This window comes from Myotis myotis, unplaced genomic scaffold, assembly GCF_014108235.1.
Source record: "Myotis myotis isolate mMyoMyo1 unplaced genomic scaffold, mMyoMyo1.p scaffold_m19_p_7, whole genome shotgun sequence".
Lineage (NCBI taxonomy): Eukaryota > Metazoa > Chordata > Mammalia > Chiroptera > Vespertilionidae > Myotis > Myotis myotis.
Genome location: NW_023416379.1, coordinates 80,823,165 through 80,848,908, shown reverse-complemented (window position 1 = coordinate 80,848,908; position 25,744 = coordinate 80,823,165). Strand labels below are relative to the sequence as shown.

The following is a 25,744-nucleotide window of genomic DNA, read 5'->3' as shown; positions in this document are numbered from 1 at the left end:
GAGTGGAAGACTAGGAGAAGAGGTCTGTGGGCTCAACCAGCAATGAGCCATTCAGGGCCTTGCAGGCCTGGTAAGGGGTTCTTATTTTATTCCTGGTACAAGTGGAAGCTAGTAGAAAGTTTTAAGTGAAGAAATTATGTGATTTTATTTAGAACTGGGGAAATATGTTTCACCTTTAATATGGAAAACATATTGAAGAGGAGTGGAAATGGTCACAGGATATGAGTTGGGGACTTCAATTTATCTCATCCTAATAATGACAGTTGAATTCAGTGAAACACTGAAAAAGGAGAGCATATGAAAGTAATATGTTACCATCTTGTCATATTTTTATTTCAAGATTTATCTTCATTGAGACATAAAAGTGATTTTGCACTCAAAGGAATTTCAGAATTTGTGTAGGAGGTTTCACTGGGAAAGGAGGAAATGAATCACCATGTGTTAAATGGTTGGCTGTTGGTTTAATGGAGAGGAAAATATTGGGAAAAGGAGACCTTCATGTAAGATAGTTTTAATAATAAAGAACATTTAGTGGAGAATGGGGGCCAGCCTGACTTCCCTGAAATCACCCCATAGAACTCTGGAAAGTGTTGAAATTGAGGTTGTCTCAGTTGAGTTGGAACCTTGTGTTCATCCCGGTGACTGGCAGATTTGTCTTCTTAGAGCCTCTAGTTGCTTATTTAATTAAACAAACCAGTTCTACCCAATGAGTGGAGTAGAATGTAAAAATAATCAATTTATGGCTCTATTAGATGTAATGATATCATTCTGACATTTAGATCTCTCCAAAGTAGCTTTCTGGACAGTATTTTCATAGAATAACTAGAGACCTAGTGTACGAAATTCATATATGGGTAGGATCCCTAGGCCTGACTGGCGATCAGGGCTGATCAGGTTCCCCAACTCCCTGCCTCCTCTTTCCCTCGCTGCTGTCCGCACACTGCCATTGCGAGGTTCCCCCCTCCCCACCTCTCTGCCTCCTCCTTCTCTCACCACCCACGCACCACCACCACAGTGTTCGGTTCCCCCCGCCTGCCTGCCTCCCTGCCTCCTCCTTCCTCCTTCCTCCACTCCTTCAGGACCCCGCTGCCATGTTCCTTGCCACACCCCGGTGGTGGTCAGCCCACATCATAGTGAGTGATTGAACTCTTGGTCTCATGGTTGAACTCCTGAGGGGACACTTTGCATATCAACCTTTTATATATATGGATAGAGCTGAAAATGCCTTCAGTGTCATAAACATTTACTCATATACTCATATCTACTCACTTTATAAATAAGAAAATGGAACACTAGGAGGGGAAATGAACCAGACAAGGGTTTTTTATCCAATTAGAATGAGATGCACACAGTGATTCAGGTCACATGACTGCTGATTATGTATTCTCTCTATTAAGCCTACCTAGCTTCTTACATGTCCAGAGGATAATTACAACATATGTGATATTCTTTCCTTTTTTCTCCTACATAGAGGCACCTATGAACTGGTTAGTTTAGGAAACTGAATAACTCTTCTGCCTCCCCTTACAAAATAATAGAATTCCCTTTACAAATAATGTATGAAAGTATATTTCTCAAGACTGTACTGAGTATAATAATTGCACCAATGGCTTGTCTCCAATGTGAACCATTCAATAGCGCTTTCAATTCAAGGACATCTAAAGACCTTGCTTATTTTGTTCTTGTTCATGGAGTAAAGCAAATTAAGAGAGAGGAACTCATTCTATTTGTTGCTTTGATTTGAATATAATGGAATGAAACCATATTTTTTTACGAAATAATAAAAAAATGAAAATTAGACCACCTTAAAAGGGGGGGGTAAGCTGTTAGCCAAAGCCAATGAAGATCAGTTATTTAATAATCTATATTTGCCTTTTTAAAATTTTTACTTTTGTCCGGATACATTACCAACACCTTCTTTGATCCACTATAATCTCTAAATGAGGCCTAAGGGATGCATAAATCTTTGCTCTGTCACTAAAGATCCCTCAGAAATATTTTTTGATTATGAAAATGAGTAAAGATACGTGGAACTGTACATTCTCAAGTGAATATGTACAGCTTTTAAAATACTCTTTCAAATAATCAAAAGCACAACTCAACATCACAGATGGGATTTCAAAGAAGTAGAAACCAAGACTGGAACTTAAAATTATACCAAGCTTAAAACAAAAGTAAACAAGCCTAATTAAGGGTCTATGTTTCCTGGACTGAAACACAGGAAACTATATTTCACAATCTCTCAGTGTGAGTCAGGATTCTCACGCCTTTCTCAAAGCTTTTCCACTTTTTACTTACAGCTCATCGGAGAACACAGGGGGTTTCGTGGAGATAGAGCTTTGTGAACCTACAGCTGGAATTTTAGTTTGATATTTATAAGTTAAAAAGATGACTAGAAGTGGGAGATAAACCAAGTAAACGAAAAAAAACAAAACTCAATCAAATTCTTACTTAGAAATATATTGTTCACTTACAGCTGGCCAGATTGAGTTAAACAGAAAGATTATTTCTATTGAACAGGTGGAGAAAATATGGGTGTGTGAAGTGACTATAAAATTTCGTTCCTCTTAATTCTGGATGATGCCACTAACAACATTGGTACTCTCTGTAAATTTCTCAAACTTTTGTGTTGCTTTTGGTGCATGTTAAAAATACAAATACAGCCCTGACTGGTTTGGCTCAGTGGATAGAGCGTCAGCCTGTGGACTGAAGGGTCCCGGGTTCGATTCCGGTCAAGGGCATGTACCTTGGTTGTGTGCACATCCCCAGTGGGGGGTGTGCGGGAGGCAGCTGATTGATGTTTCTCTCTCATCAATGTTTCTAACTCTCTAACCCTTTCCCTTCCTCTCTGTAAAAAATCAATAAAATATATATTAAAAAAATACAAATACAAACAAGAACCTCAGATACAGGTGTCTGTACTACACAAGTCCACAATAACAGTTTGGTGAAAATAACCATGGTTATAACGTTGTTGGTTTGTTACCCTCTGTACTACCCTTCTAGAAAGATTTGCTTTCTGCTCTGAATCTACTCTTTTATATCCTCTTGAGATAAATGGCTTGCCTGATCTAGCAAAAATTGACCTTCATACCTGTGTCCCACTCAATACCTGCATTTTAGATGTTACCCATTTTTGATGTTATATTCCATCTTGCAACCAGCTATTGGTTTCAATATTCCATCTGACAGCCATTGGCATTAGAGTAAATGACAGTGTGGCAAAAACAAAAGAAAACAAAACATAGAAAACAAAAACTGATTAAAATGTAATAATGGCTGTCATGGATTTTGTTCTAAGTGGTAAGGTACATTGGATGAGAATCAGTGTCTGACTCAGGAGCACCTTAAACAGGAGGGATAAATATCCTACTCTTATGATCTTGTCTACTCTACCTTATGTGAAATTCTGAAGTTGTTATGACTTTTAACAAACCCACTTGAAATGTGAGCAGTCTCATTTAGGGGGTTTGTTCACTGTATTCTATTGGAAAGAGGTCAACCTACGGTAAGACTGAGGCATGTATTCAGAGGGAAAATTATAATGAGTGAATAGGTGCTCATATAAGATTTCAAAAAACATTTCAACACTATAAAATTGATTATAAAAACAAAACAATATTTTATTCTACTTGTTCTGTGATATGCAGTTGTATTCCCAGAATATAAAGGATGAGTATGGATGTGCGTGTAAAGTTTGTGTGTCTAAGTGTGTGTGGTGTAGGTGTGTGTGTTAACCCTAGAAAGTTTAGCACCTATTTATTAAGTGAATAGTTTAACTTTTGAAATGTTAACTCATGCCATGCTTCATTTTGGGCTGAAACTGAATCATAAAACTTGATCCACATTAAGGAATTACAGTGGGTTGTTACAGAAGGAAATGGTGGCAATGAGGGTATGGATGAGATCAAAATAATAGTCATGCCCATTTCCTATGCATGTGGCAAGACTTGTAGAGCTTCATAATTCTCTTTGCATCTTTTCTAACCCTGATCATCTTGCATGGTATCCCATGTGGCTCCCAAAGGCGAAACATAAAATCTAACATGTCACTCCACCCACATATCAGTTCCACAATTGCTAAAGCCCATCTCTGCCTTCCTTGTTCTCCTTCACTTAGAATAAGAAGCTGTCCTCTGGATTATGCATCTCTCTTGTAACTTACGTCTCCCTTTGTTTCTGTTTTCAAGGATGGGAGGAACAGTTTTATTGGACACCAACTGGGCGGGGTAGTAGAAGTGCCAAACAGCAAGGACCAACGGGTCAAGTCAGCCAGAGCCATTCAAATCACCTACTACCTCCAGACCTATGGCTCTGCCACCCAGGACCTCATAGGGGAGAAGTGGGAGAATGAGTTCTGTAAGCTTATGAGGAAGCTCCAGGAAGAGCACCAGGAACTTCAGCTCTTCTCTTTAGCATCCTTTAGCCTCTGGAGAGACTTTCATAAGACCAGCATCCTGGCCAGGAGCAAGGTCCTGGTGAGCCTTGTGCTGATCTTGACCACAGCCACCCTCTCCAGCTCCATGAAGGACTGTTTGCGCAGCAAGCCCTTCCTAGGCCTCCTGGGGGTGCTCACAGTGTGCATCTCCATCGTCACGGCAGCAGGGATCTTCTTCATCACTGATGGGAAGTACAACTCCACCCTGCTGGGAATCCCCTTCTTCGCCATGGGTAACTATCCATCCTTGTGGTAATCGGATTCTTACCTGTTTGGGGCAAGGTAGTACATTTCTTGAATTCTCAGGTGCAAGTCTGATTTAATTTTGTATCGGTGTGTCTGCGTGATTCGGTATGAATTTACGTGGGGTGGGTCTGCTTCTCCTTATTGTGCCTGTCAGGAAAGTATGGGCTGACCGTTTTTCCATTTAGGTTGAAGAACTGAATGCTGTCAAATATTTTAAATTGCACAATACTGTAATTCTCTACTCAACATCTTTGAAAATTACTGGTCACAGATTGTGGAGTACAGATTTAGGGAGATCTCAAACCTTCATTTTCAAACAAAATTTTATAGTTTATATTTATGGGCATCCTCAAGTTGTTGATGATAAAATTTTCATAGGATGAAAATTTTGAGAACTGTTATGTTCTAATCTGAAAGAACTTCTTTATTAAATATTAAGTCATTTCAATTTTTTTTGCTGACAATATAATCCATTTCCCCACATCTATATAAAGAAAACCTTCCAGCTGCCAATTAAAAATATGTTCATCTCTGATGAAAAAAATTAATAAGCATCCTCAGTTAAGGTTATTCCTTCTTGCAAGTTTTCCGCCAGGCATACATGAATGGTCTAGAAAATGGTGTGTGTGTGTGTGTGTGTGTGTGTGTGTGTGTGTGTGTGTTTACAAAAGATAAGATCAAGTCTTAGAAGGAAAGTGAGTGATGGTTCAGCAACAAAACTGATGGAGCTTTTCAGAAAAGAGATGATAATGGGGATAACTGTGGTGCTGCAAAAGAGCCCTGTCAGATGTGATATAATTCCCTACATGTAGTGATTTGGAGGATGAGCTGTAAAAATGGCCTCTAGGTGGTGAACTGACATGAGCAAGAGAGCATCAACTCTAAAGTAATTGCCTTTCACTCCCCAGGAAAAATCAGCTCTAAATTACAGTTCTATTGTTAGATGAAAAAGACACAGGAGTGTGGTCACAGAGTCCTCTAGGTGACCTGGCCCCTTTTTGTTTTCACCTAACGAGTGTCTTCGATAACAACACTGGAAAGTGGATTCATATTGTAGGTACTGAGACCAAACTTCTCCATCTGGAAACCCAACTTCGTTGTGGTCCTATTAAGTTAGTTCATCTAACTGAGCCTCCATTTCTTCTTTTATAAAATAAGAATAATTATTCTTAACATCTTTAAAAATGTGTTTATTGAGCTTAATAGGCCATACCTAAAGCTAGTAGCACATAGTAAACACTCAATAAGTATCAATAGATTTTAGTGGTTAAGCTGGTGTGTTAAGTGTAGAGGATTCAGTGGTGAATAGGAAACAGCCCTTGGCTTCCGGAAATTGAGTCTTCCTGTATTTTGCATCTCATCTTCAATTGCATGCTCATCTTGTTAATAAAAAGGGTATTTCTTTTTCCCAAAGAACTATATGAAAAGACATTTTGCCAGTGACAGGATGAGTCTAGATTTGAACCATTTAATAGTTGTTATGTTTTTTGAGCTCGGTCTCTTTACTTGAAATAATAATATCAGATTCATAAGAATCACACAGCATGAATCAAAAAAGGAAAAATGACTCATTCCATATGATGTCACTCATCTTTGGGATATAAAACTGAAACTTATAGACACAGACAATAGGATGGTGGTTACCAGATAGAAGGGGATTTGAGGGTAGTAAAAGGGGCCAAATGTATGGTGACGGAAGATGTTTTGACTTTAGGTGATGGGCACACCATGAAATATACAGATTATGCATCATAGAAATGTATACTTGAAACCTATATGATCCTATTAAATGTCACCCAAATAAATTTAATTAAAAAATTAGAGTAAATTAAAAAAAAAACGTTACTCATTCAAGATTGGAAAATTAGATACCTTAGAGCCTACTATGGCTTTTTTTTCTAAAACTGGTAGAAATAAAGTTGGCAATGGAAAAGTTTATCAGAAGAGTCTATAATACATCAAAATTTAAGTTTCATAAATTGAAATAAGAAGAAAGTTTGTCTCTTGTGATGCTGAATTGCAACATAGGCTCTACAAAATCAGAGTGGTGTTTCCATCCCTTAAAGAAATAATAAAAACGCTGAAAGCCATGATGAGGGAAAAGGCCTGACAGTGCAACACACACTTCTCATACTCTTTTCTCTCAGTGACTCTAACCCTGGACAGTATGACTTTTCTTTCATACTCTTTTCTCTGAGTGACTTTAACCCAGGGCAGTGTATGTGAAGAAATTAGGAAGCCTTTCAGTATTTCTGCAATTCAAACCCTTAAAATATACCAACAGAAACATTTGTGCTATGTTCTGAAACATAACAATAGACATGAAAATATATACTTATTTAAAATATTTGTTCTGTCAGGGAGAAAGTTGTTTTGTTGTGTTTTATTTGTTTGTAAAGTAAAGATCCTAAGACTGAGAACTAGTGAAATGAAAGGAATAATACCCAGCACTAGGAAATCTGGGTTTTCATCTCAGCTTTTCCACTATTTTCATATGTTTCGTTGCTCAAGTTAGTATAGTATTTTGCCACTTTGTCTGAGTTCTTCATATATTAAAAGAAAGATTTTGAAATTTTTAAGATCCTACAATATTATTTATTTCATTCTTTAACTGAGGTTAGAATTTTATCATTCCTTTATAAAAACAATGAAGGTATATATTATCCTCAAATATATAATCTCCATTCTCCTTTGTTGACTGCTAGTGTGCGTGTTTTTGGGCAGACACACATGCAAAGCCTTAGACACACAAAGCCTTAGACACAAAAAGCACACCTCGATGAAGGTGGTGAAGCTGAATGTAATTTGAGCATCAATAAGTTGAGTTTGGCAGATACATATCTTCCAGCGGTACATACAGCATTGGTTAAACTAATCTTTTAAAGGATTACAGTTAACAAGGGTTCAAAACTGCATAATCCAAAATCAGTTGTGTGTAAAGGAAAGAAGTCCAATTCCTTTGGTAAGCCTCTATTTCTATTCCCATTTTCCTACAAGGATTTCTCTGAGGTCATGATCATGTGCTCTATTATGTTCTAGGATTCCAACCATTCATCCTCATTAGAACTTATTCCTGTAGCTGAATAAATATGTTACTAATGGTGTTCTGCTCTTCAGTCATCTTATTTTTGATGACCTCACTTCCTTCTGTACTGCATCTGCTTGTTCTTTTTTGTGACCATTCATCCAGTTAATATACCCAAGGTCATTTCAGAGTCATATATACTGTACCTCTATATCCTGCCTTTTTTAAAGCCTGTATCAATTTTTATATTTTGTCTTGGTGTCCCCATAAGTAAATTTATGTTTGTGCAATTGTATATTACAGATGTAGGTTTAGAAAAGATTATTTTAGGCATATGTATTTTCTCTAGAAAAGATATCAGAAAGAGAAATCCAGACATAATATTTTTTAGAACCACCTTAAATGGCCCCATTTAACTACTGCCTAATGTCCTTTCCCTAAACAAGCATAAACTAATGAGAATGCCATTAATTTAATTTATAACCAGTTGTCAGCATTTGTTTTAACTGCATTTGCTTCATGTGGATGTGCCTTCTCTTTATGCAAGAAGAAATATGAGCAAATATTGCACACAAATGCCAGGCTGGTTCCTGCTTGATCTTGTTGGTCTTCTGTGGCTAGTTGCCAAGGATATTAGTAGCCTTGGTTCACTATTGTTTTTGCTGCCCATCCTAAGTTTGTTTTATATTCTAGGAGCCTTACTTTAGTCAGTTCGATGCCTCCGGATCCACGCAGATGACTTGTTTTCTCACATGAACTCAGAGTTTCCAGATATGAGACTTTTATTCATCATCTAAAACTGAGTTTCATATTCATCTATTTATTAATTTATTCAAATATTTATTGAGCACCTACTATGTTCCAGATATTTTGGGTTCTATAATAAAAGGCATCCAATAGAACTCACCAAGTTGTTGCCTGTATGGATTTTACATTCTAGGCCTGCACAGGGCAGCCATCAGACAATAAGCACATCTAATATAAATGATGTTATATTATTGATAAGTGATATAAAATCTTACCTAATAATAGACAACATGTAAATTAACTGTTCCTCCGCTACACTCACCAGCCAATCAGGAGAGTATGCAAATTAACCCAACTAAGACGGTGGTTAATTTGCATACGTAGGGGCGAAGTGGCGGAGAGAAGACTGAAGGCTCCATCCAGAGCTGCGGAGACTGAAGGCTCCGTCTGGAGCGAGGGCCTGGGTCCCGGGTGCCGAGGAAAACCGGCGCCGGCAGCCAGGGGAAGGGAAGGCCTATTGCACGAATCTCTTCGTGCAACAGGCCTCTAGTATAAACATAAAACAGGATAATGGATCAAGAGCACAGGTGGTCAGAGAAAAGCTTTTTAAGAAAAGATGAACTTGAAGCAGAGAGATTAAATGAAATGAGTAAAGGGCCACATGGCAACCTCAGAAGAGAGTGTCCTTGACAAAGAGAGCTATACATGCAAAAGCTTTGAGATGAACCTTGCATGGTGAAGTTAAGAAAGGGAAAGAAAGGGAGTGTGGCTGGAGCAGAGTGGGCAATTGTCTGAGTATTATAAGAAGGGGTCGGGGGGAGTACTGTATAGTCAGGTCATATAGGGCACTGAGAACTTAGGACTTTAGATGGAAAGCTATCTGAAGCATTTGAGACAAGAGAGTGTGCTCTGACTTAGACTTTAAAGCATCTTTGTGCTACACATTGTAGCTATTATGTTATAGCATCTTCCGCTACAATATGGAAATTAGTCTGTAATAGAGCGAGAATGGTTATAGGGAAACTGTGTAAAAGGTTACTGGAAAATCTTCATGGGATATAATGGTGGCCTGAAATAGTGTGGGAGCTGTGACAGTTGTTAAAAGGGATTAGACTCAGGATACATATTTGAAAATAGAATTGAAAGGATTGGCTAAAGGACTGGGTATGATGTGTTAGAAAAAGAAGAGTCAAGAATGACCCAAGCTTTGAGGACTGAATATCTAGTAGAAAGAAGTTGTCACTTACTGTCATAGGGAGACTGTGGGAGGAATAAATTGAGGAAAAAAATATCAAGAGTTTAGTTTTGCTTCTGCTAAGATAGAGATGCCTATTAAGCATCCAAGTGGGAAAATGTGGGGTTAGCTATATAAGACAGTATGGAGATTGGGTTCAGAAGTAAAATCTCTAAGTTGAAGCTGAAAATATAAATTTTGAATTCATCAAGGCACAGCTAAAAATGAAAGACATGGATTCTAATGAGATCAATTAGAAAGATAAATACAAATGGAAAATCAAAGTCTGAAATCTGATCCTGGGACCATTCTAACACTTAGAGATTGGGAAAATGAGCCTGATTCAGAAAAAGACACTAAGAACAATCAGGCAGTGAGATAGCAAAAAAACCAAAACACCAAAAAATAAAAGAGAACGTTTTTCCAGCAGCCAAGGAAAAATTGTTTCACGAAGGGGCACAGGATCAATTGTTCCAAAAGCTGTTAAGAAATTGTGTCCAATGAGAAATAAGAATTTTTTTTTTTAATGTGGCAATTTGAAGGTCATTAGTGACTTTGACAATATCTGCTTTGGCAAAGTGCTGAGGGTAATTTCAAGTGATAACACTTGGCGTATATCAAGTGAAGATAATGAGTAAAGATAATATTTTTCAAGGAGTTTTGCAATAAAGGAGACTACCAATGATTGCATGGTGATGGGAATGTGCAATAAAGAAAGAAAGCTTCATAGTAATGCAGAGAGAGAGAAGGAAATTATGGAAGCAATATCAATGAGTAGGAGAGATGGGACTGGATTCAGAGCTCAAGTAGAGTCATTGGCTTTATATAAAAGTGTAGACAGCTCAGCTACAATTAAGAAATGGAAGAAAATATATATGGATAGATCCATAGATTGGTACATGTGGAAATTCTTTTCTGTGGCCTCAACTTTGTCAGTAAAATATTAAGCAAGTCATCAGCTGAGAATAAATTTGGGGAAGAAGATGTTGATTTGAAGAAAGTGAAGGGAGTTTGAAAAAATCACTTTGGAAAATTGGAGAGTGAATTAAAGAAGAAAATTTAAGAGAATAACTAGGAAGCATTAAGGGTCCATTTGAAGTCGGTGTACATAAATTAAAAAAAAAAATCAGTTACCATGATTGCTTAGTCCCTTCCCCTCCCCACTCAGCCTTATAGCTGTTTCAGGAAAGAGTTGAGTAGGCATTGAGATGAATTTGATGAGGAAAAAAAAGAGAGGGTTTATAGTGTATGCAGAGGGACTATATTAGAAGATTATGAAAATTGTACTGCTTAGGGTTAGCTATACTACCTAGACTGTGTTGCAATAACAAGTAATGGCTTTAATTTACATAGCCTAACACAACAAAGATTTATTTCTTTTTAAAAATATTTTATTGATTTTTTTTTTACAGAGAGGAAAGGAGAGGGATAGTTAGAAGCATCGATGAGAGAGAAACATCGATCAGGTTCCTGCACCCTGGGTATGTGCCCACAACCAAGGTACATGCTCTCTGACCAGAATGAAACCCGGGACCCAACAGTCCGCAGGCCGACACTCTACCCACTGAGCAAAACCGGTTAGGGCAACAAAGATTTATTTGTTGTTCATATTGGAGTTTGGAGTGGGTCAGAGAGCTCTCTTGAGCACCTCTGTATGGACAGGGAGTCAGGGATCCAGGATACCTCCATCTTGCAATTCTGTCTCCTCAGCTTGTGCTCCTAGTCCAAAGGGGAAAAGGTAGAGGAATCATACCTATTTGTAACTGCAGCCAAAGTTGCATCTCATCATATTTTATTAGCCAGAACTGGACAATAGCCATCACCTAACTGCACGAATGTGTAGAAAAGGTGGAGAGCCAGTGGATTATTTTATGAACATCAATTGCCCCCTTTCACAGAAACTAAGCCAAACAATAAAAGCAAGGAGAATTCAGCCTTCATCATCATCAACATCATAGTAAAAAGCTGATTGGGTAAAAATATTCTCATTTATTGTGGGGTCAGAAAATTGCTTTAGGTTGGAGTCTGCACTACCTATTCCTGTAAAACAATCATGAAACTTTGTCATGCAAAACAACAACCATTTCATTATGCTCATGCATTCTGTCCTCAGTAATTTGGTAAGGTCACAGTGGTGTCAGCTCTCCCCACCTCCAGGATGTCTAGAGTCTCAGCTGAGATGGTTTAAATAGCTGAAGGTGACTTGAATGTTGAGGACTGGATTCATGGACTAGACCACCCCCTTCCAAGATGGATTCTTTGTGACGTGGTTACCATGTCTAGGATTTCTGAAGGACAATCTGGGCTGGAACTGTTGAATACTGCCATCTGAACATGGAGTCTTCAGCATGGTATTCTCAAGGTAGTCAGACTTCTTTTATGGCGGCTTCAAGGAAAGTGTTTTCCAATACTTCTAATAGTACTTGACCTAGGGTAGACAATAAATTCACTAGAAATGAATGGATAAATGGCCGCATAGTGTTTCTTAAGTGGGTTATGATCTATTAGAGAGTCATTAAAGTAAATTAATGTATTATAATCCACATTTATATTTTACTTCAAGAATAAGGAATAAAAAGGAATAGGAAATATTAGAAGGCATTAAAGTAATATAGTATTTTTATGTCAAACTTTTATTTCAATTTAACATATACGGGTATAATAGATCATGATGTAAATTGTATTTCCTAATGTGAGCCACACAAAAAAAGTTTTAGAAAAATTACTCTAGAATCTTCTTTGAACTGATGCCTTAAGCAGATTATGCAGATAAGTGGAGACTTATTGATGGGGAGAACTCATCAGAAGCAGAGGTAGAAGCTCTACTTGGTCCTGCTGGAGGCTATATCTCCATTTAGAAAGGGGCAGAGTAACCAGAGACAGAAGGTGGCTCCTTTGGGGCACTTCTATTTTCCCAGGTGTGAGCCAGGAAAATAGCATATAGTGGGTCCTCTCAGTCTTGATGATTGGCTGTAATTCTTTAATGATTATGTTATAGTATTGGAAATGTTTCTCAACAAATTGGTTTTTGCCACAGGACCTGTTTTACTTAAGGTCCTCAAACTCATGGAAAGCCTTCCTAAAATAACTCCATTGCTGGAACAGAAATGACCTTATTATGATATCAAGAATGTTCAATTAGAGCTGTTACTCAGCCCATTAATTGCAGCCACCTAGCTTTTGGTGATAGAGTTATTTCCTTTGGTGATAAAGCTATTTCTTTTGGTGATAAAGTCATTTCCTTTAGAAAAGGGTCCACCAATGATGTGAAAATCCCTATGCTTAGAGCAGTGGTTCTCAACCTTGGCTGCACATTAGAATCACCTGGGAATCTTTTTAAAATCCTAATTTCTGGGCCTCATCCTCGGGAAATTCTGTTTCTTTGTTATGGGGTGCGGCCACAACATTAGTAACAAAGAAACAGAATTTCCGGAGGATGAGGCCCAGAAATCAGGATTTTAAAAAGATTCCCAGGTGATTCTAATGTGCAGCCAAGGTTGAAAACCAGTGGCTTAGAGGCTTGAAGTCAGAAGAGTTGTAGTCCAGTTCAGTTCCTTCCTCTTACCTACGAGTGATTTATTCTTTCTGAGTCTACCATGTTTTCTCTTGCAGAAGATGAGGAAGTCAGATGGATTGTTCTTTAACATCTCTTCTACCTTTACTCTTTAATCAGCAAATCATTTATTTGAAGCTTACGCTATATATTACCTCATCTAGATTTTTGTCTCCTTGGGGCCTGGAACTGGGTCTACCTGGAATCTTTTCCAGTGTCTGTGTCTAGTCCAAAGTGTGCATAGTATGCATTTTGCAAAACATTGACTTATGGATGGCTTTGTCCTGTTAAAGTTCTTATAACAAGAAAAGTCTAAACATTTTGGTTGTTTCTAGCTTGGATATCTAATATATATTTTTATGTTATTCTTTAGTTTTAATTTTTTATATTAGTTCTTCTATAGTATACGTGAAATGGACCTCCTGAATGAAACATTTTTAATTAGTTAAGACATTGGCTTACTAACTGGTTTCTGTGGACTTTGAAGGAAGTGGGAAGGGAGCAGATCTTGGCATAACAAGTAAGAAGTTGAATTTTATTTCAAGCATTTGAGGTTGAATTGACTATTATGTAGTTTTTATTGTGTAACACTGTCCAACATGAGTAGTAATTATATCCTGCCTCCTTAATATTCTGCATTTTCTTTGGAATCAACCTTCATTTTTGTACTTTTTACTGCTAATGAGCGTCTTCCAGTGGTAGTTGGAATTTAGGAATGAGGAAGAGAACTGTTACATAATACAGTTTGACTCAGAGTGAGAGGCATATGGACCCATTTTGGTGATCTTTTTTTTTTAATCTCAGGAGTAGTTGATATGCTAGTTTAGACTTTTAAAATGGAAAGATTGATAAATAAGCCATATGCTGCCTAATATGTTCTGCCCTTGTTTCTTACCTCATTAAATCAGATCATAAATCAGGCTTGAACATTTAAGCAGACGGGGAAATGAGAAAGACATGGAAGAACTATTTATCCAGCACATGGAAGAACAATTATATGCTAGGTACTACCACCTCTCTAGCATGGACATCTCAGCCTTCCTCGAATACATGCCTATCACAAGCAAACTTAACCATTCTCATTAATCGGAGTTCACTTGCCACATCAGAACATGCCAAGAAAACATATTACCGATGCAGGGAGCTGCAGTTGCCAACCAGAATGGGATTTTCTGAGGAGCTTCACCAAGGCAAATACTGCATCAAGGAAAATGCTGCAATTTAAAATCTTGAAACTTGAAGGGTGAAGAGCACCAAGGCTTATGCCATTGCTTTTTTTGAGAAAAGCAAAGTCTCATCTAGATAAATTAAAAAAAAAAAAACTATTTAAAACTGAAGACTTACTTCTTCGATTCAGTTATTTTTCAAGACCATATTTTCATACCCTGATATTTAATGAAAAGTAAAATTTGCAGAGAAACATAATATAAATCCTTTGCTGGTTTAAAGATCATAGAGGCCAGCCTTAAGCTTCTGAGAACTGAAGAATCCCTGTGCACCAATTCCCACCTGCCTTCCTGGAACACTGTGTTTTATGTACTGTATGCCTCCAATAACCATATGTCATAGAGTTTTTGGTCCAGAAAAATTCTCTTACTTAAACCTTGGCTTATAGATTTTATGCGCTCTGAGAGTTCAACTTAATATAAAGAAGATCCTGCCGTTATTCCTACTTCTTCCCCACACTGACTTGGCCTAAATGGGAATAAGAATATATCCCGCCCAGTGATGGTTTCCATTGTAAGTATAACATCCTAAGCTAAATATTATATTTAATAATATAAAACAGTGAAGTATTATTAATAATATTTATTAATAGTATTTTAGATGACTTAAATAAAAAGTATAGAATATAACCATAGTAGTCAATGTTATAAACCAAATAATGAAGGAAAGGAAATACTTTAATCAGAGAGAACTAGGCATACCATTAAGTTAAGCTACTTTATAGCAAAACAAACAAACAAACAAACAAACAGCCAAAACAAAGGGGGAGAGAGGAGGAAACAGGTTAGATGGCTCATTTCATTGAGTATAATCTAATCAAGATTGCACACAGAAAAGAGAGACTGATGAAAGGTTCTTAACTTGTAGATTTTGGGTGAGTCTGTGAAGAACATAGTAATGACTCATCATAATACTCAACAGTAAGTCAATAAATTTACTCTATAATTTTACCACTCTCACCTTTCTTTCCTCTGTCATGGTTAAGCAAGGACGCAACTTTATATATTTGACTGTGTTGGCACAATATTTCATGAATAATAAGTGCTCAATAACTATTACTTGAATAAATTACTTATAATTTCACTAGGTCACAACAAAGATAAAGGTTATTTTTTTTAGAATTGAATATAAATCTATTATATGAAATTGTGTGTGTTCTTTTAAAAAATGTAGAACAATGGCTTTTACACAAAGCCATTGAAAGTGATGATACAATGAGGGGATTTCAGATTTCCAAATATGAGGATTTAACCTAAACATTGAATCTTTTGTTTGGTGCTTCATGCCACTTCAAAGTATTCCCATGGCCATTTTATCATGAAACTGCTTCCTTATTTGTCCAGAAGTAATGAGGGCAGCTGCTTCTGTTAAATAAGGAAATAAAGTCACCAGACATTGATGCCCTGAATGGCAAGCTGGGACTCTCCTCACAGGTTCTTGTCCTGCAAAGTTTGAAGAATACAATTCTTGGACTAAAATATTTTAAGCAAAAGTGTGGAAGTTTATTGCAAGTGGATACAAACTCCCCCTGGTGAGGGGTCCCCTCTCTCTAAAATGTGAAAAAAACAAAACACACCGAACACCTAGTCCCATGAGTCTCTTTGTATAAACACTCAGAGTTTCCTTGCTTGTTCATTCCACTTTCTAGTTGGACCTTTCCTTATGTTATGTCACCTGTTCTTCCCCAATTGGCCACTTCCCCTTTTCCCTGCATGGTATCAGTTTCAAAGTTTCAAAGCTCACCCAATGGCCCCCTCTTCTTCTTCTTATCTTGTAACATTCTTGTAAATAATCTGGCAGCTTGGAGCTGTATGCATTCCTCTCCCATGGACCCCCCTTTCCTTAACTGCCTCTTCTGCCTCTAAAATCCTTTCAACACGCTGCAGGCATTCTGGGAATCTAGGGACCTGGGTTCAAAACCCACTGTGGGTTCTTAACTTTTCACAGGAAAGAATTCAAATGCCAGCCAGCATAAAGTGTAACATGAAAGTGAGTTTATTAGTGAAATAGTGAGACAGAGAGCTAATCCACAGACAGAGCAGCCCCCCCCCCCTTTAGCAGAATTTGTTTCCTTTATTGAGGTTCCTTTAATTTAATAGGGGGTGGGGTGTTCAAGAAGCGGGAGGGCTACTCAGGATCTTCCTGGGAAGTGGTAGAGATTTCTCAGAGGAGTTTTGTGGACCATTTTGTGTCTTTACATGGGTTTTCTATTTCCCTTCGAAGAAAAAATCAAGAAGAGCCTTCTCACTATATGCTCTCCAGAATACGCAGGCTCAAACACATATGAAGTGGCAGCTGCATACATTCAGTGTCAGTCTGAATAAGAGAAAAGACACAAAGGAAATACTAGTAGACACCCGTTTCACATGAGCCACAGATACTCAGAATGTGCAGGTTGTTTTTGATGCTGTAACAGATGTCATCATAAAAAAATAATCTAAGAGACTGAGGTCTCTTCTAAATTTTGCCGTGAATGGTTAAAACACATCCTCAAACCAAATGAGTATTTATATGTGGATCTCTCTAAACTAGAGCCTTGCAGCAACACAGAATGTAGTATACGGCAAACACATCTGGACCTGACCAGAGGTGCTTTGTTTTGTTTTGTTTTTAACCTAAGTAAAAATGGGAAAGGTGGCCCTGCAGGGTGAAGCTAAGGGCAGTGTTGAAGCTGGGCTCTAGTGTATTGATGATTTCTGTGTAAGTGTAAATATGCAAATGTGTGTATACATGTATTTATAACTTTCATTTTCCATATTACTTTTAGGTTTTAAGAGTCACACCATATAATGAGGCTAAGGGTGAAATTAGTCCATGTTGGATCACGCTGGTCTCTGCTCAGTTTTAAGCCATGAATTCGGTGGGGACAGGGGTAGTCTTATTTCCTTGTTAAAGGTTTCTGTAGCTTTTATTGATTGCAGCTGTTTCATACCGTATCTCAGAACTATTCTCAACCATGCACAGAGCCGAGGTAGAACCTATATCACTCGATTTTCCCTCCCAGGTTCCTTGATTCTGTTACCTGATCTCAACTTGAGCCTGGCGTTCCCTGGGATGTGCTGGGGAACTACAAGCCTTGGAAAGAATGGAGCCAGCAGACCCCTGGCTGTTCCCTCCTGCTTCTGACCATGCACTTCATATTTTTACATGACAATTTTCATAAAGATTTAGTTTGAGGAAGAATTCCGGAGGCTTAAAAAATGTTTGAAAACAGCTAGTTCTCTACCATTTTATTGTGCCTCCTTCATAATTTACTGGAAAGTAAAAACTAAACTTGAGATAAACTAAGTTTATTTTACAGCCTGGGTGGCTGTGCTTTGTACAACTGTTATACCCACATACTTCCTGTCATCATTTTATTAAAGCGTTTCTAGAGGTGTGATTTCCGCTTAGGACCTGCAGTTTCTCTGTAGACAAGCCAACCTATTTTTAAGATGCAGAAAATCTAAAGGCATGGAGGCAATGACATCGCAGGGTTGGCAGGGGGAACTGAGTGAGGCGGCCAAGAGACTCCAAAGGGTAGGATTATTGCTAATTTTATTGTATTCCAGGTTGGAATGTCTGTCTCACTGGTCAGGAAATTGTCTTGTAAAGGTACAGTGGTAGACCTCGATTCTCAATGAAAGAAGCCCATTAATTAAGTTGAGAAGAGATAATATATAAGTCAAAAATCTCTCTTCTGGTAACCTTTTCAAAAAGTGGTTTACGTATATCCCCTAACTAGCTTTTCTCTCTTGATATATATATATATAAAAGAGACCAAGCATTACTCAGAAGGCTATGTGATGAGCATGAATTAGAACACAGTGACGTCTGATGAATTTCCTTGTTCCCCTTAAAGAATGCTGCCAACATGCCCACCCATGACTCCCAGATTCAGTGTAATTCTCCCCTGGAAAGCTCTGCATACACAACACAGATGTTCACATGCTGGACCCTACCATTCTATGTTGGGCATCTTCTTTTGTTGAGAAACTTTCTAAGATGAGTCAATACCACTATGTTAGTAAGTGAACTAAGTAAATAGTGTTTCTGATGGTTCTTCCCTTCTCTTCCCTCTGTGAGCTTTTGATGATATTTTTCTTTTTGGTTATGTTATTTATTCCAGTCTGTTTATCCCCTGGCCCATTCTGCTAATTCTTCATCATCTTATCCTGAGGGATAAAACCTCTAACGCAGCAGCATGTTGCATGAGCATTTCTGTATTCCCCCACAATGCCCAACCACTACTACCGATGTGCCATCTACTCACTCAGATCAGCGCTGCCGTGTTCCTAGAACAGTCTGTCCAAAGGAGACCCCTCGGATTAATTGCTGTGTAGCTTCTAATTTCAATTTACTTCACATTCTGCACTTCGACCAAACTGCTTTATGCCCAAATACCCAAGACTGTTTCATGTCTCATGATTCCCCCCACCTCCACCCCCGGCCCCACATATGTCCTTCTGTCCCTCCCTTGTTTTGATTTTCAAGCCTTAAATGTCTTTTGCTCTATGGCGTTTCTTTACTGACTTCCAAACCCAAGAATGACTGATTTCTTGTTTTGTCTTTCCTTCTTTATATTCTCTCTTCACTTCTATACTGAGCTATAAGTCCTTCCTTAGAAAGGATTTACTCTTTTTTGTATCCTCAGCAGCTAGTAGAGGGGCTGGCCCAAGATAGGAAGCATTTTAAAAAACTGTTGGGGTTGACTGAATGAAGGACAGCTCGGGCATATTGGCCCACTCTGCATCACTGGCCTCACCTTTGGATCCTTGTATAACACTTGAGCAGGTTGCTCTCTGTTTGCACCTCTGCCATCACCAATAGATTTTCTTCTCTACCCTCTCTTTCCTGATTTTTGCACTAAAAAGCTAATTTTTATGGCCTCCATCACCCAGACTCCCTTGACCTCTAGTTTTTTTTCCTGCCCTTTTCCTCCTTATTTTGACACTATTTCTATGGCAACTTCAGCCTCTGACAGGCAGCCACTCCTCCATATCCACAGTTCTTACTGAACCGTCTTGATCCTGTTTCCTTCCTTTATTCCCTTAGACTTAAAGTGCTAATAGCATCCTGCTCTTGATAGTCTGTGTGCACCTCTACCTTCCTTGTGTGTTGGTGGTGGTGTTGTTATTTTAATGGCTCTGACCATAACTTGGTAAGTAATCTCTCAATTAGGTATTTTTATTTATACTATCTGAGAGATATCTATATCCTATTAATCCTCTCTATCTCTTGCAAGATATGATACAGCACCCCAATATCTTGTTGGATTGGATATCCTGCCCTGAAGTCCATCTGCTCGCCTTAAGTTCTTGCCTAACTCTTGCCAACCAACCTTCTTTACTGGATCCTACTCTCCACCAACCCAACTCCTGGCCCTCCCTGGACCTAGCAGCAGTCTGCATTTGCTTATCTGAATTTGATTATTAACTGGCACCTCGGTACCTGCTGCCATATTCTGCTTAACATATTGGACACCCTCAGTTTACAATATCCTTTGGGCATTGTGCATTGTATCCACTTTCAAAGGCCAGTCTTGTGTCAGGATTCATGTCCCCCACTTTTATAATGTCTGCACTTTTCTTTCTCAGCAAGTTGAACTCTTGAAGGCATGCAAGCTTCCTATGCAGACTTATTTTTGCATCATGTATGACTACTGTGATGTGTCTTTTTTGCAAAAGATAAAAAGCAAATATCCATGTTTTTACCATTACTTGATAAAACTTGGGGCTGCCCTTAATAGAGGCTAAGCACTTTACAAAACCAGAGAGAGAAATGATCCCACTGGAGAATTCCATGTTGCCATAATGATTTTTAGGTCATGGTGGCTATTTTCTTCCTTGTACCTAGTTTAAGCTAAAACCAGTTTGCTATATAATTGTTGCCTTACAGTCAGATTTTCCAAATATATATATAAAAAGAGGCTGCCTGTCCTTGTTTTGTGCCATGGTGTCTGTGCTTTTGCAACTATAAATAACATTGGCTCTCATTTCTGGCACATAGCACTGCAAGCTTCTATCTAATTTGCTGTCCATACTCACCCTGAAGTCATTTTCAGCATTACTGCTTTCCAAGTATTTTCTTTTCATTGAGTATCTATGTCTCACTTTCCATAAAGCTATTCATTTTCCATTTTAAGGTTGACAGATATCCTTCTACCAACCTTTAATCTCTCTGAGTGGCAGTATTTTAAAATTTTGTTTTTCCCTTATTACCAAAACAATACATACTATAGGAAAAAATTAAAAGAAAGTATAAAACCACCATCTAGAGATAGTTGTTGATAAAAATTTAACATATATCTTTTGACTACAGCTATAGGTAGATAAATATGTAGATACTAGAGGCCTGATGCATGGATTCGTGCATTGGTGGGGTCCCTCAGTCTGGCCTCTGCCCTCTCACAATCCAGGACCCCTGTGGGATGTCGGAGAGCTGGTTTCAGCCTGATCTCCGCAGGCCAGGCTGAGGGACCCCACTGGTGCATGAATCCATGCATGGGGCTTCTAGTATGCATAAAAAAATCTTCGGTTAATCTCTTCCCATCTCCCCCTCTCCCCCCTTCCTTCTGAGAGTCATCAATCTGTTCTATGTTTCCATGCCTGTCTTTCCCCTTTGAGTGTCTTTCCCCTGGTGGTCTTGCGCATCATAGCTACCAGCTGAATGTTCGAATGATCAAACGGTTGCTTAGGCTTTTATATATACAGATATAAAACAAAACAAGATAACTCTGTATTTATATTATTATGCAGCATTCCTTTTTATTGGATAGCTCAAGAATTTCCATACATACAGAAAATGTTAAAAAACAGCATTATATTATTTTTAATAGTTATATGATAAAACTTGTATGAACACTGCTCAGATTAAGAAATAGAACATCACCAGCATCCCAAAAACCTTTAAATATCTCTTTCTATTCACACTTCCCTCCTTTGCAATAAACATTATCTTGACTTTTAAGAAAATCAGCTCTTAGATTTTCTTTATATTTTCACTACCTATGTTGTAACGTACATACAAATATATGTTATTATATCTTCTTCATGAACTAAATATTTTATCAAAATAAACAGATTTTCCATCTCTAGAAATGCTTTTAGCTTTAAATTTTATCTTCTATTATTAATATAGCTTCATCAAAATATTTTCTTCATATTTAAGTATATGATTTTGCATTCTTTTAAAATCAACCTTTTGGTTTTCTTAGATTTGCTATGTCTTGTATATTATACATAGTTGAATGTGAAAAATTTTCCAGTATGATGGGAAAATCTTTGTCTTTTAGCTGAAGAATTAGTCCCTTTAATATAATTTCAGATGTCTTTGGATTTAAATCTACCATTTTATTTTATGCTTTCTATTTGTCTCACATGTCCCACATATATTACTATCTATATATTTTTTCGCTCTCTTTTTGGTCATCTTTTGGATTGACTTAATATTTTTATATCTTTTTCTCTTTTGCATATTTCAGGTTTATGTGTTTGCTTCTAATTTTGTGATTGATATAGGGGAATTATAATAATCATACTTATCAAAGTCTAAAATTTATTAAAACTTTCATTTTTCATCCTTATATAATAAAGAAGTTAGATCATTTAATCTTTATTTAGACCCCATTGTGACTTATATTTTATTACTGTTTATCATTTTAATTCTATTTAACATCACTAGACATTTAAAAAAATTATAGTTCATGGTCTTTTTCATTTACTCACATACTACTTTTTTGATTATCATTTCTTCTTGAATTTCAAATTTTTGGAGGTGGGGCTTTTGGAGGTGAGTAAGCCATGAGATTGCAGCCTTCATGCTTAGGATTAGTGTTCTTATAAAGAGAGCGCAGAGAGCTAGCTCCTCTCCTCTACCACATGATGAACACAACGAAAAGGGGTCATCTATTAAATATACCATATTACAAGGTGAAGGAAATACATCATTCTTTCTGTTTAAATACTACCTATATGGTACTGTCACAAATTTACATAGGAACTGGGTAAAAATGCCATTTGCTTCACTGCCAAATGTTTGATATTTCTGATTCATTGTATTTCATACATGCAAAACTAAAATTACCCTTTTTTACTAGGTTCTAAGATTAGAATGACATGCTAGCCTAGATTATCATAATATTTAGAGGTTCACTTTTTTTAATTTGAACTTCATAAGCCTTTAAGCTCTAAGCATAGCTAACTAACTTAATTGGTAACTTGCTACATTCTTTATTTTTTTCTTAATATGGTACAATAACATTAGGCGTTTACCAAAATGTTATCCTATTACACTCAAAGACTGAATTTTGCTATATGGTTGCACTATTAAAAAAAAACCTAAATTTGCCGAAACCGGTTTGGCTCAGTGGATAGAGCATCGGCCTGCGGACTGAAAGGTCCCAGGTTCGATTCCGGTCAAGGGCATGTACCTGGGTTGCGGGCATATCCCCAGTAGGAGATGTGCAGGAGGCAGCTGATCGATGTTTCTCTCTCATTGATGTTTCTAACTCTCTATCTCTCTCCCTTTCTCTCTGTAAAAAATCAATAAAATATATTTTTAAAAAAAAACCCTAAATTTGGAAATCCCAGTTATTTGCCCTTTAAATCTTGAAATACCAAATGTATCTTCCCAAATAGAAATATATATATTTATTTTATATATATATATATATATATATATATATATATATATATATACTGTTCTAATCTCATGCTTTTATACTGCTCTCAGGATGCCTGTCTGGGCTGTAAGAAAACTAAATATTCAAACTGCTGAAAACTAAACCCTTCTCTTCTGAAATTCAAAAACATTTTCATAAATCCAACATTGGCATTCTAAGAGAATGAAAAAACTTCCTTTAGTCATCTTCTTTTATTATGCTAAAACTATTTTTTCTGTTGTAGAAAAAAGCAAAAAATAAAAATAATCCACAAACTTTAGTATCCAAACAACTTTTTACCTTCCTCCATTTTACCTCTTACATAATTCTCTTCCTTTTGTACGTCATTTATTTTTCTTAAAAAAAGTTTTTATTGATTTCAGAGTGAAGGAGGGAGAGGGAGAGAGATTGACACAACAATGATGAGAGAGAATCACCAATTTGTTGCCTCCTGCACACCCACTACTGGAGATCGAGCCTGTAACTTGGGCATGTACCCTGACTGGAAATTGAACCATGACTTCCAATTTTTCGGGTTGATGCTCAATCACTGAACCACACTGGCTGGGCTATTTTACTTTTGTTGTCTACATTATTTTATTCTAACTTTTATAAATATGTAATCTATATAAGTTTTCTTCCAAATGTACCTCTATATTTAATTATATTAATTTACTTTAATTAAATTAATGATATTTAATTATTTAATTCAATTCCGTTATCAAGGCTTTAAGGGCTTATTTACTCTCGGCTGCCATGTACATAATATATATTATTTTATAGTCCTTTTAAAACATTTTCAAAATTATTTATATTGATAGGCATTGGATCCCCTCAAATATAATATAATCTTGTTTGAAAGTAAGTTTATACTACATTCATGAGTTATTTCATTCCAATTTTTTATTGAACATGTATTATCTGCTAGGGATTATGCTATGTAGTGGGGAAAATGTGATAGGCAAGACTGATGTGATCCCTTCATTCATTGAGATTAAGTTTTCATTTTTATACATATGGAAGAAAATCAGGACTGATTTAGGATACAATCTGATATATTTTGCAGAGATAAAATAGTAAGCACCATAAAGCTGCCATAAATGAGAAAGATCAAATTGTGATTGATTTGTTGAAGAAAATTCAAGGGGAGGTGGGACTTCATATCAGCTTCATGGATAGACAAAGTTTCTAATTAGAGATGCTGACACAGACATTTTTAATAGCTTTTCTGCCTTACCAACCACCAAAAGCAACTAAAGAGTCACAACCCCAAGCCATAAATTGAAAATATCTGCTATATTGGAATAAATTGAAAGAGAATGAAAGACTTAACCTGTATCCAGCTCCTTGGTTTTAAGATTCCTTGACTACTAAATGTCACAATTCTGAGAAGAGCTCAAACCACCCTTCTAATATTTGACATGTAGAATGACATGTAGAAGCCGAGGCCGGCCTTGGGAGAGTCAGAGCAATGCCCCATAAGAACTCAGTCTAATGTAAAATGTTAGGAAAATGGAACAAAGGAAAGAGTAGTCTTTCTTGGTGAAGGAAGGCCTAGGTGAGGACTGGAGGGGAGCAATGTGGACTATCCTTCACCTAGGGAGCCCATCCTTTCAGGAGGGTCTCAGTAAGCCATCGGACCTCCTGAATGCTAAAAGCTAAATGAAGACCCTGGACCAGGATAGAGGGCACAGAGGATTTAGTGAGGGAGGTTCTAAGATGTACAGCTTAAACTGAACCTGGAAGATGACAAATCTCACTTCTGCTGACACCCTCTCCAGTTGCTGTAATAGAATCGCCTCCCTTCTGTAACCAGAGAGGTGCCAGCTCATAGAATGAAGGAGAAAAGAATATAAGCAAGATGCAGATGATGGAGTTCTGCCAGAGGAGTCATTTATCACAGAAAATGAAAATCTCAAAGCATACTCCATAGAAAATACAGTGATTACAAAAAATGTGAAAAATAGACAAAAGAAACAGAAAAACTGAAGAGACAGCAAAAAGAAGAAAAGCAAGCTGGCAGAGCTTGGGGGGGAAATAGGAGGGAAAAAACTAAAACTATTAGTGGAACAAAATACAAAATAAAGAAGAGTGAAATACAGAAACACAGCACAAACTTGAGAATATCACACAAAATGAAATAAAAAAGAACAAAAATAGGAAAGCAATTACAGAGATGATTAAGATGGAGACAAAGGGATCAACATAATGATAAGCTGTGATTCTGAAGAAAAAACATAGAAATATGGAACAAATAAAATATTCATAATTATCCCAATTTTCTTTCAAGCATTAATATTAAAGATAGATGATCTCTGGTGTCTAGGAGCTCAGAACACAGAGCTAACATGACCCCTTCTTGAAATAGAGGCTCCTTTATAAAATGTCATTAAAAAATAATCTAAATGTAAAGAACTCAGAATTGAGAAACCATGATAAAACTATTTAAATATAGAACCAAAGGTACAAATTCCTATAATTATAGATATAGAATTGAATGCAACTATATAAATCTCAAAATTGTAAAACATATAGGGTATCCCCAAAAATGTACACACACACTTTGAATAATTATAAAGGCACTGTTTATTAAAGTACATTTCATTTTCAAAATTGAGCTATAAGCTATTAAA

The 25,744-nt window shown here is 37.1% G+C and overlaps 1 protein-coding gene across 1 annotated transcript in view; it reads left to right on the top strand.

The window, feature by feature from the left end:
- The window catches only part of PTCHD4 (patched domain containing 4), a 172,246-nt gene that overhangs the window by 53,465 nt on the left and 93,037 nt on the right, over positions 1 to 25,744 (top strand). Inside the window, exon 2 of the mRNA XM_036317538.1 lies at positions 4,191 to 4,671. Within this exon, the coding sequence (XP_036173431.1) occupies positions 4,191 to 4,671 (481 nt within the window). The remainder of the gene's footprint in view (positions 1 to 4,190; positions 4,672 to 25,744) is intronic.